The 12920-nt window shown below is 40.4% G+C and overlaps 1 protein-coding gene across 1 annotated transcript; it reads left to right on the top strand.

Annotated features, from left to right (window-relative positions):
• The first annotated feature begins 603 nt into the window (after window positions 1–603).
• On the top strand, window positions 604–11260 carry LOC124162961 (translation initiation factor IF-2-like). Its single transcript, XM_046539741.1, has 2 exons — window positions 604–712; window positions 11025–11260. The coding sequence occupies exons 1-2, from the start codon at window positions 604–606 to the stop codon at window positions 11258–11260; spliced, it is 345 nt and encodes a 114-aa protein (XP_046395697.1).
• Window positions 11261–12920: the final 1660 nt, after the last annotated feature.

Raw genomic sequence — 12920 nt, 5'->3', positions numbered from 1 at the left:
ACAAATATTTAGAATGAATGAATAGATCTGCTCTCGCCGCTGAGCGTCAACAATAGTTGCTATCCGATTAATGAGGGAGAAAAGTTGTGGTATTTATGAACTGCTTTCGGGGCAGACAGTGGTTTATGTAGTCCAGGGGCGGATACATGTGGGAGTTGCAGGGGCCGCCCCCCCCTTGCGGATCCACCCGTATTGCCTAACATTGCAGAACCATAATTGTAACTTTTTATATCATAAGATAGAGTCATCTTGTATTAGTGTAGGTATAATAAGTTTCAAATGAAACTTTCATAAACTTTGCATGCGACTTATTTTTCATTCCGATAAAAGTAAAGGTAGCTCAAGAAATATTTTACGCCCCCCTTGAGTTTTTTTTTGGATCCACAACTGATGTAGTCCACGTGATATAATGAAATGTATGAGACATATACGTGCTATGATACGAGTAACTTGGACTTCCCAACACCAGGGGAGCCAAACTCCCAACTACAAAGAAAAACGACTGACACTTGGAAATTTTGGTGACCCTACCATTTGGATAAGGATAAGTAAGTAAAATAAGAACCCCCTGGCTTAAGTACAGTTAAAGGGGGGATAGGCGGAATGGAGAGGCTATACGGAGTGTTTGAGAACCACCAAGATGCTGAAGAGCAAGATATTAAGTCGACCCCAAATAAAAGGGAGGGTAGCAAGCAGCGAAGTTGGGGACTAGGCAAATATGGATGTGAAGTGGGTGAAAAATCAAGGGTGGAGGGGATAAGAAGTGAAATAAGATGGATGCGGACTGCGAGAGTGTTTTTTTCACCAGGGCGAGAGAGGGTGTGAGATAAGAGGTTTTTATAGGGGGGGAGGGGCCTTGAGAGGAACAGGTGGTTGGGGCATCGCGTGGAAAGGCGTTCGTAGTACGTCGAGAGGCCAACAGAGGGGGTGCCGAACGCCTATACCGCTGGCGGTGTGCGGTTATGCCTCGTTGCGATTACGATTGTTCCAGCATAAGGGGACTGCATAGAGGAAGCCCAACTCCATCCCACTGAAGGTGCCACTTCGGTCGCATTTTAATCGGCATTCGAAATGTCCGCAGAGCGGTTACAAGTGCAATGCGACCCAGTATTTTTACAATATCTAGCAGTATAGTGTTTAATTTCAAGGAATAGCATTGAGCAGTTATGAATGTGATAAGTACAACTATGTTGCCCATGAATTTCGGTTGACACTCGTAGTTATACCTTATTTCCCCGAGAAACTCATATCAATGTGTCCGTTAGCGATGCGAGTAGCGACTTCTGTAAACCCTTTTAAATGCGCGGTAGAAGACTACACACATGAGAACAACTTGAGGATCCTCTATGGCAACATTAGCGATCACATCGATTGTAGGAACTATCGTACATTCACACTACGACGGTGAAAACTGTGCTGCCCTCCAGTGCTGAAATCTAAAGGGAACGAGAAACTTACGGTTATTAAACCTGTTGAGATGTGTAGGGTTAAGATATTACTGTGTTCATCGAGTACGTAACGTATAGTTCTCCTTGCGCCCATATTCTTCCTTGCTAGGGCAACTCCATGAAAAGAAATGGAGCGATGGGAGCTTCACAAACTTTTCCGTCTTTCTCTTGTCGCTTCCTCTTCTGGTTTCGCTGCGCATAACCATCCTAACGTGAGGACTACATAGAGGAGGCCCAATTCTATTCCTCAGAAGGCTGATTTCTGTTGTCACTTCGGTCGCATTTAAAGCGGCATTTGAAAATGTCCACGGCGTGGTGATGAGGGCATTGCGATCAATTTTTTCCAATATTTTAAATAAAAATGTTTGTCATTACGTGGAATAGCTTAGAAAAGTTATTAATTTGATAGATCGCAACAGCATGTGTATGAATTTCGGTGGATACCCAATATTATACCTTGCTTCCCCGTGAAACTCGGATCAATTTGTCCGTCAGCGACGCCAGTGGCGACTTCTGTAAACCTATTTACATGCGCGGTAGTCGACAACACATTTAGAGGCAACTTGAGGATACTCTTTCGTAACATTCGTGCATCGTAAAGTGGCAAAGTTTGGAACTACGTATACCATTCTGGACAGCGTTTCACACTACTAGTTCTGCCAACTATCGTTAGGACGATCGCTGGTACGATCAAAATCTGAACGAGGTATTAGGGCTATCGGGAATAGAACACCGAAGTGGATGGCGGGAAGAGAACATACCGGGCGTACTCCGGCCGATGCCCCTACAAATCAGTTCTCCCTAGAAAGATAAAAAGAAGGGAAAGAGGGTTGATCGGGAACAGCAGCATTTTATGAAGCAGTTCCGCTTTTATTTTCGAGGCTACCACCTGCCTTCAAGTACCTCTCACAGCCGAATCTTTGAAAATGGTATTACAGGATGCTATACATCTGTTTGTTCCCAAACTGTAATGTATGGATACCAAGGGAGCAAGCTGCTGGCCCAAAAAGTCAGAGTATGGTCTCATTCCAATTGTTTTGGTACATATTCATTTATTTCCATGAACCTAAAAACAGCTTGCGGACTTCACAACGGTGCTATTAAAGTGCAACAACGGAACATTACAAAAACCAATTAAGCTAAGGCCTTGACCAGGCGGGACTCCACCCCCGAGACTTTCAGTTGGCATGCGAGTAATTTATCCTATCATCTTCGAGCCCACCATATCATTGCGATCCGGCCGGGATTCAAAGCTGGGAGTTTTTGGTTCGAAGACTGCATGTGCTAACCGTTACATAAGGTATTTGATGATCGTAATATCTGGGCTTGGGAATTTTCAGGAAAAGTGTATGTGGAACTTCTGCGATGATTGCGTGAAAAATTTATGAAGATTTGGATTAAAATATGTAATAACTTTGCCACATCAAGGCATAACATGTATTGATGAAGCCAAGTGACCAAGTACAAGAGGATTAGGTGAACAGCAACGGTAGTATTCGGATGGTACGCAATAAGCAAGTGAAGATGAATGCAAAACACAATATAGACGGATATGTGAAAGATACGACAACTCCTTGATGACACCCTTCCACGTATTACTTAACTGGAGGCCATTGTCTCTGTTAATGTTCTTTTTTTCTAGGTTAATATGCAGTGCGTCTTTCACAATTCTTCAGAAGGGTGTCATCAACCACTATAAACCAAGCCGATCGAGAACGGACCAATTAAGGCACACTTAAACGGCTCTAGAGGGTATAATTGCCGGCAAGACCTTGGCTCGGCAACACCTGAAGACGATTGCGGACTTAGTCGTCGAAACATTGGGACCTGTGACCCAAATCTACACCCGGTGGGAAACCCGAGAACTATTTCTACATTAATAAAGGCAGTTTACGGAATATACACTGCGTAACACATATCTATTAAATTATCTGCACATAGAACACCTTTTCGGAGCGTTGCATGACGAATCAATCTAGGGATTCTAGACTCTTGATGATGATTATTAGGATAAAAATTATTTCTTTCAAAAATTGTTTGTGGCCAGGTGCACTGGTGTAACGTTGTAATGGTTACTTTTCATTAAATGGAAACTACAGCCACATTTTAATGCTCCTAAAATATGCCACAACTAAAACGAGTCAAATATTCGGCCATTTGAAAATTCCCTCACTCAGATACCTCTTGCAAGATCAATTAATTTAAGCTGTTGATCGCATGACCCTTTTCATGTTCACAGTGCGCATAGTTTAATAGCTAAAAGAGGTTGATTTATCAGTACTAAAACACCTTTATAACTGGCATACTTTGCTTGAAAACTAATATTCCAAAAAACACTCGAATAATTGTATAACCTATGACCAGAGGAGGAAATTATCGGGAAAAAATTACTTGAACAGTACACAATTAAAGCGAAGAAGACACATTCACTTCTGAAAAACGATGTGCTATTTTGGTATCCTTAAGATAATATAGCGTTTGATTAAATAACACAAAACCTTGAATGGAGATATTTTCACATCTATGAACTCGTCAATGCTACTTTTAATCTATGTAAATTGCTATGGCTTGAGTTCTATTATCACTACGCATCACTTAAATCCTATTATCACTACGTCGTTTAGTTCCATACTCTCTATTGTCAAATTTAAGTTTAATGAATACTCATAGTTGCATTATTAAAGGTGTACCATAATCAGGAAAATAGAATGTTTTCTAGATGGGCAGAGTAAGAATGAAAGAGATATTGCTAGAGGGTCTTGGAAAGGGGAAGGAACTCATACTGGAGTTAAAGAAACGCTAGAGGGAATGATGATACAGAGGTTCTGAAACTCTGGGAAATAATGAAGAATGCTGCTTATTGAGAAATGAGAAGGAAGATAGTATAGTTACAGATGATTGTTTAGAAGTTGATCTTGCTTAGAAATGAAAAGGAAATATTATCGTGGAAGGAGGGGCATCCTATCGCGATTCGCAAAATTTACTTGCTAATTAAAACCTTACACCACAGAATCATAATGATTTATTGATTTGATTTTAACTACTCCTGCTGCTGCTACAACGAGAACCATAATTAATGCTATAATATAGGATTTTATCTGGTTAATCACTATTATTTCAAGTGTCCATGTCATGAATGCCAAAAATAACAATAAATTACGTCAACCCATTGCATGTTATATAATTTGGTTTACGATTGAGAATAAATAATTATTAGCTTAAATCACACATAAAAGATACATATATATTGTGCATATACTCTAATGCAGGGACATTTACTCTAACTCTCATGCTAACAATAAATTATGCCATTTAAAAATATCGTTACTTTGGTACCTGCTCTTTCGTCAAGAAATTCATGCAGCTATCATTTACACAATCGTAATACGCTTAGTCTCGCGGCTGAGCTTAAAGCCACCGAGTGCGTCCACCGGGTTGCGGATGGTGGGTCGACCTTTAGATATAGAGGTTAGCTGCGAGATAAGCGAGTTCTCTCGTCGAATAAGCAGTCGTGGACAAAAAGCGGCGGTATTCTGAGGGGGTATTGGGCTACCCTTGGGTAAGGTAGGCCATTTAAAAGATACCAAAACCTGTGAAGATACCGTGACTTGGCGACTGGGGGCCGCCAATAATTATGCCTCTCATCACCCGGTGGAGAGGGCAGCAGCTCTTCTTCACTTGTGCGAAGGTGGAGACCATACTGGTCGGTACAGCGATACACATTCCACTACGGGCGTGGTAACATTTACTTTAACGGCTGTAGTACTGCGATGTGGAAGGCAAGGGGAAACCACCACATTATCATCCCGAGGAGTCACAGCTACTCCACTCAATTAATATAATGACATGATGGAATTCTCTCGGGTAAAATATTCCGGAGGTAAACGTCCCCCATTCGGATCTCCGGGCGGGGACTACTCGAGAGGGTACATCGGTCAAACGAGATAGAATGTTACGGATAGGAACATGGAACGTCAGATCACTTCGTACCTGCGGTAAGCTAGAGAACTTGAAGGTGGAGATGCGAAGAATGAACCTCGATGTATTAAGCATCAGCGAAATGAAGTGGCCCCAGGAAGGAGACTTTTGGAGTGGAAGCTACAGAATGATACACACGGGATCGCTAAATGGTAATGCTGGAGTAGGCATAATGCTTAGAAAGAGCGCCGGGATGCGTGTTAAAAGCTACCTGCAGTTTAATGAAAGGATAGTAATGGTGAAGATAGATACTAAACCCGTAGCTACTGGAGTGGTACAGGTTTACATGCCTACGTCAGATTATGAAGACGAAGAAGTAGAAGATGTCTACCAAGATATAGCGAAGTTATCAAGCAGGTAAGAGGGGAAGAAAATCTTATTATTTTAGGGGACTGGAACGCTGTCGTCGGCGAAGGTCAAGACGGAATAATAACTGGGAAATATGGGTTGGGTAACCGAAATGAAAGAGGAGACAGACTACTTGAATTCTGCACGGAGCACAGGCTAGTGGTTGCCAACACTTAATTCAAAAATCCCCTGCGAAGAAGATACGCGTGGAAGATGCCAGGAGACCGTAGAAGATTCCAAATCGACTACATTCTAGTGAAACAAAGATTCAGGAACCAGGTGAAGGACTGCAAAAGCTATCCAGGGGCAGATATCGATAGTGACCATAACCTAGTTATGATGAAATGCCACCTTAAATTTAAAAAGTTGAAGAAAGCCGTGAAAAACATATGGCAGGTTGAAAAATTGAGGGAGGTTCAGCATCAACTGGCTTTTAAAGAGGCTGTAGAAAATAAAATAGGGGAGGATCCGACCAACAAACCAATGGAAGAGAGTTGGAAAACCATTAGAAGTGGTCTGCAGGCGGCAGCTGAGGAAGTTCTTGGTAAAAGAAGAGTCGTTATGAAAAAACCATGGATCACGCAGGAAGAATTAGATCTCATTGAAGAAAGAAGAAAATACAAGGCTGTGAAAACAGAAGAAGGACAGAATCGTTACAAGAGGATAAGGAACGAAATAAGTCGTAAAGCGCGGAAGGCCAGAGAAACGTGGATGAAAAGCATTTGCGAAGACGTGCAAAATAATCTTAAACATGGAAAAGTAGAGGCCGCTTATAGGATAGTGAGGAACCACCTTAAGGAAAGGGGCGTAAGATGTAATACCCTTAGGGACAAAAACGGAGAACTATTGATTGAAAACGAAGAAAAAGGGAAGAGATGGAAGGAATATCTGGAAGATTTGTACAAAGGAAGTCGCCTCAGAACGAATGCTATCGAAAACGAGAGGGAAGTGGATTCCGATGACATGGGAGCCCCAATTTTAAGATCGGAATTTGATGCGGCTGTAAGAGACCTCAGGATAAATAAAGCGTCTGGCATTGATGACATTCCTGCAGAACTAATCAAAAACTCAGGAGAGAAGACGTTGAGCCAGCTATACAAAATCATTAGTGAAATGTATACGATAGGTGAGATACCAAAGGATTTCGAGAGGAACATTATAATCCCTATTCCTAAGAAGAAACGAGCGGAGAAGTGCGAACATTTTAGGACCATAAGCCTTACTATACATGCATCAAAGATACTGACAAGGATCATCTATAGAAGAATAGAACGAAAAGCAGAAGAGTACTTGGATGAGGACCAATTTGGATTCAGGAAAAACAAAGGCACAAGGGAAGCAATATTGGCCCTAAGACTACTCATAGAAAAGAGAATGGAAAAGAACAAGCCAACATTCGTTGCGTTTGTGGACTTAGAGAAAGCATTTGATAACGTGGATTGGAGCACAATGCTTGGAATCCTAAAGGAAATTGGGGTTCTTTATAATGACAGAAGAATCATCCACAGTTTATACAAAAACCAAATAGCCGTGATAAAATCAGGGCCCAGCTGTGAAGAAGCAAGAATTAAGAAAGGAGTGCGACAAGGCTGTACATTGTCAGCCGTAATTTTCAACGTTTACATTGAAAAAGCCATTAAGGAAATCAAAGAAAAGGCATTGGGAGTGAATATCCATGGAGATAAAATAAGCATGCTAAGATTTGCCGATGACATAGCCGTTATAGCAGAAACAGAGAAGGATTTGAAAAATATTCTGGTTAATATGGGTAGGGTAATGAGTAGATATCAACTGAAAATAAGCACGAAGAAAACCAAGATCTTAGTATGCAGCAGAAGAGAAGAAGTCAAGACCAACATTAAAATAGGGAGGCAAAAACTGATAGAAGTGGATGAATTCTGTTATTTGGGAAGCAAGATAACTAGTGACGGGAGAAGCAAGAAAGAAATTATCAGCAGAATAGCCCAGGCGAAGAGAGCATTCCACCAAAAGAGAGACCTGCTTACAGCGGGAAACTTAAATATGGATGTAAAGAAACAATTTATAAGAACCTACATCTGGAGTATGCTCCTATACGGAAGTGAGGCATGGACAATGACCGCAGCGGAGAAAGCAAGGATAGAGGCCTTTGAAATGTGGTGCTACAGAAGAATGATAAAAATCAAATGGATCGACCGAGTTAGTAACGAGGAAGTCCTAAGAAGGGTAGGAGAGAAGAGAAGCCTCATGAAAACCTTAATAAGAAGACGGAACAACCTTATAGGCCACATCTTGAGACATGATGGCCTGATGAAGACAATCGTCGAAGGACAAGTGGAAGGTAAGAATGGAAAAGGAAGACCTCGAACAAAATATATGGAACAAGTGAAGAGAGATGTGAAAGAGAAGAAATACGTAGGAGTGAAAAGATTAGCTGATAGGAGAACTGAGTGGAGAGCTGCGTCAAACCAATCCTAGGATTGTTGACCAGTGATGATGAATACGCTTAGTTATGTAGGTCAACATAAGGTCACTATATTGTATCAAAATCACTTCAATAATAACGGATTCAAATTTAAAACTAATTTTCCCTGTAACTACTGCAAAACCGACTCATTAAAAAAATTGAAATCTATAAATTCATGGCCGAGATAATTAAGACGAGACTTCAACATAAATAACACTTCATAGAAGTGTTGGCAAGTGCTATAAATATAGGTTTTCTAGCGTGGATAAATGATTTCTTTATTTGATAACATTCTTGATAGTTGCTTTTCAAAATTTCTGCCAGTAAATGTAGCCAGGAGTTAGCTTTAACCCATTTTAACCAAATGCCGCTTATATGTAACAACCAAAATGTGTACACTTACAGCTCTATTCAGTAAAGATTAGAGCCACGTTTTTTGTGCTTTAAAGTTTAATGGTGAAATACGTAGCTGCCACAATGATTATGTTTGAGTAAAATATATTTTCACAATTTTAAAATGATAAGTCTAGAAATTGAATTTCTCCCAGAAGCAGCTCTGCGTTAGAAAGGGGTAGGCGTTTAATCTTTTTTCAATTTAGCTATAAAATATCTATGTATTAAACAAATAAATGCTAACCTAATTTGTGTATTTACGACAGTAAAAGTACAATTAAAGTATGCCAAGGCCAAAAACTCAACAAAAAAAATCAAGTCCTACTGGGGGAGGTTTGAACTGTGATAAAGCTGCAAGCAAAATGGACCAGGCATTCACCACTAATCTGAGAACTCGTCGAATATTAATCACACCACAGACGCTTCGCTGCAATAACGCAATGTGTCATTAATATCAAGCATAATTAATAATGAGCAGAAAAGCAATGCTGAAATATAATGATAAACCATGAATTTTACTTTTTCATCCCACGAAAAAAATAACAATTTTGACATGCGTGCGTTTCCTCGTTAAGACAGACAGCCAGTTAATTATTTCGCATCTGTTATGAAGCAGGAAAAAAAACATATCATCAGCAGCATTCTCGCATTAAAAAAGGTTTCGCGCACCAGTGACAACAAAAAATATCCTCGTTCACGTTATTGAAAATTCCCCGTGATGTGTGGCAGGGGAGGAAGAGTTAGACTCTGATTATAAATGAAATAAATAATTAATAAGAGCTCTGGCTTATTGGAGCATTGGTTTTGCGGGTTGCATTGAATCGCGATGCTTATTTCCCCAATTCCCACTGCACCTCCCTGCTCATGAGGCCGGAAATCCCCAGATGTGCGCAAATGCTTGGTCTCGACACGACCACTCGAAACGGATAATGACTTCGATGTAAAATTAAAGATTATTACATGAATATTATTTTATCTATGACATGAAGAGTGGGTTCCCACTAACGGTATGCACAACTGTAGCAAGAGTTAAATCACTGGTCGGTAAGGAATACTCATTATGGAGGAAACGTATCATACAGATTCAATTCATTTGAAATCACTTTGAACTATGATGGTTTTAAACTTTTTCCATATCTGCGAAGAACAAAGGAAGAAATTCATGTGTCTGCCTTATGCTGTTCTGTTCCGCGTTTTTTTATTTCTTCCCATGATTCAGATATAATATTTTAGTTCATTTTCAATGATGTCCATAGAGAGACAGATTTTTTGTCTGATATTCACTGTGAACGCGTAGATAACTCGAGCATGTCATTCAAATTTGGCAAATAAAACTAATACAAATATACAAATACTTGGTCACAACGCGAATATACACGGGTTGGGTAATGACTGCGATGTAAAAAAAAGAATTTTACAAGAACGTTTTTTTATCAGTGATAAGTAGAGTGGGTAACTGCCCATGGTTTGCAGAATTGTAGCAGGACCTAAAACACGGGTCAACGACAGTACAAGATTCTTATCACAGAGAAAACGTAGCATACAGATCTCAATCATTTGAAATCACTTTGAGCTGTGATAAGTATAAAATACTTCTCATGGTTGCGAATGGCAAAGGAAGGAATTACTTTCATGCATCTGCATGCATTGTACTTGTTCTTTTCCGCATTTCTTTTTCTTTCATCCCATTTCTCAGATATAATATTGAAGTTTATTTTTTATGATGTTTATAGTGAGCCAGAATTTGTATGATATAAGATAATTTGAAAACGGAGACAATTTGATTTTTTTGTTCAAATTTTGAAATAAAACTTATTTACAAGTTTTCCTTTCGGAGTGCGCATACAGGAACTAGATTTTTGACGGATCCATTGGAAGTAAAAGAAGGTGATCCCACAATAAGCAATAAACCAGCCATGGCAAACTCACTTTATAGAGCGGTGTGTCAAGAGGCCAATTAATCAAGAGAAAATTATCCTTGAAAATCAAATCATCACGAAAAAAAGCAATTAACTTTGAAATGCCACCTAAATTAAGATTTGAAAACACCGCTAAGTTCTGCTATCGAAGTGGAGCGCGCGCATGCATAATTTTCATGATACATAAGTAACTGAAAGACTTAGCTACGTAAGGCATACTACCTCATCTGGGGAGCTCTAAAGAGCATCATCATTAATGAGGCACTTTATACTATTATGCAAATAATAAATATTTCATATTAATTGCATAATCACTTTCCTGAAAAGGAAGACCGTTTAGCAACGGCTGTTGATTGATAATATTTTTCCGTTAAAGTCAAGGGCTTGCACTGCTTATATGAGTTGCCTAACTTTCCGAACGTATCTATGCCAATCAATATATTTGCGTTTCCTGGTATCTCTGGAAACTATAAATACTTTTTGGAGACCCAGCCGCTGGTGACTCCGCCAGCAGTGCATCCGCCAACCCCGCCACGCCTTCTGATGCTGCCACCACCGCGCCAACGCCCCTAGCTGCCGCCACGCCTTCGGTTGCTGCCACGCCACTGGTTGCCGCCAAGCCGCCCGCTGACATCCAGCCCGCTGCAGCCAAGGACCACACCGGTCCCGAGTACGGTAGGCCACACTCACCAAGCCAGCCAGTATGTTCATGCGCCAGTCCCTTGTGAGAGCCTGGACAATGAATTTTCTCCAGTTATTCCCCGAGGTAGAAAGAATAGAGTCACTACTGTAACTCTTATCTTTGCAACTCCCAATAAGTATGTCCTTCTGACTCCGACGGACAATGACAACAGCGATAACTCAGAACAGGCCCTTAAGAGGACCAATTCAGCACTTAGTACTGATTCTAATTCTAATTCCGTCGGCTCTACTTCAGAGCAGGCCCTAAAAAGGACAATTTCTACAATCCCTTCCAGTAGTAATACTACTAGTAGCAGCTCAGGGCCAACCCTGAATACATCAAATTTTGTTGAGAATGATATTCAATGTACCCCTACCACTCCCAAACCTAAACCTAAAATCCCTCCCATCCACGTTGCATATATCTCCAAATGGCCTACCCTCCACTCCCAACTGGTAAAATCCTGCCGATCCCCTCCTATTTCGCATGCCACATCTCGCTCTGCAGCTATTATTAAATGTTCATCTGTAGAAGATTTTATCACTGCAAAATCTATTCTATCGGAACTAAAAATTCCATACAATACCTACTGTTTGCCTGATAACATACGTCGGGAATTCGCGCTACGCGGCACTTTGCCGTCAGTTGAGGACAAACATATCCAGCAAGAATTAGAATCACTCGGATTTCCCGTGATATCATGTAAAAGAATTTTTTCAACGCGGCCCTCAGCCTCTCAGCGTGAAAGCGGTTTAAATTCTGTCCCCCGTTATCCAACTCACGTAGTTCATGTCATTACTGAACACTCAATAGGCGCTGCTAAATTCATGGCCATCAATTATATTACAGGATTGAAAATTAAAATTGACACGTATAAAAAACCCGCTCTCCCTGTGCAATGTCATAGGTGTCTAGCAATCGGCCATACGAAAAATCACTGCTTTCTACCATTCAGATGCGTTCGCTGTGCAGGAGATCATGCTTCACATGAATGCGAGAAACCCACAGCTGAACCTGCCAAGTGCGCACTTTGTGGCAACCAGCATCCGGCCAGTTATCGCGGATGTGAAAAACACCGCGCGGCAAAAGCCGCAATGGCGTCTCGAAGAATTTCAGCTCAAGCTTCAACTAATCAAAATAACATTCCTGCTCCTAATCCTCCTCCACTCACCCGCTCCTTTGCCGCGGCCGCCAATTCCAACTTCCCACCAATCAATCCTAATGCCAATCCCCTTCCTCCGAACTCCCAAACTGAAGTCAGTGAAATTTTCAACTGGTTTACTGGCATCAACTCCCGTCTTTCCTCTTTCCGTACCACGACGGAAAGAAAAACATTCCTGTTAGAACAACTGCTACTCCTCCAGGCCGAACAATAGCTAACAATTTTAAGTCCAGGCTCGGGGCAACCAAGAACTCCCTATTAACAGACATTCCAATTACATATGAACTGCCTTACCAAATAACTCGTCTATGAGTCTTTCCTATGTCTATCCTTCTGGTAGGATTAGAAAAATTTGTCATGCATTTTAAGTTTAAATTAAATTGTTCTTTTAAATTAATAAATAAATTCTTCTGCAATTTGCATTTAATAAAAAAAATAATAAAAAGAGATAACAATAAAAAAAATATTAGATAAAAAAAGATATATAATGCAAAAATGGAAAAAATATATTAATAAAATGGAAAAATCAACATTAAAAAATTGT

The sequence above is a fragment of the Ischnura elegans genome, chromosome 7 (assembly GCF_921293095.1).
Source record: "Ischnura elegans chromosome 7, ioIscEleg1.1, whole genome shotgun sequence".
Taxonomy (NCBI): domain Eukaryota; kingdom Metazoa; phylum Arthropoda; class Insecta; order Odonata; family Coenagrionidae; genus Ischnura; species Ischnura elegans.
The sequence above is the reverse complement of the archived record's forward strand: the minus strand, read 5'-3'. Positions and strand labels throughout refer to the sequence as shown.

What these genes read in the sequence shown, in the direction of transcription:
- LOC124162961 (XM_046539741.1), top strand. Translation starts at nt 604, where the DNA reads ATGGAGAGGCTATACGGAGTGTTTGAGAACCACCAAGATGCTGAAGAG. An exon ending in GCAGCGAAGTTGGGGACTAG is followed by an intron (nt 713 to 11,024) that starts GCAAATATGGAT and finishes TTGGAGACCCAG; the next exon opens with CCGCTGGTGACTCCGCCAGC.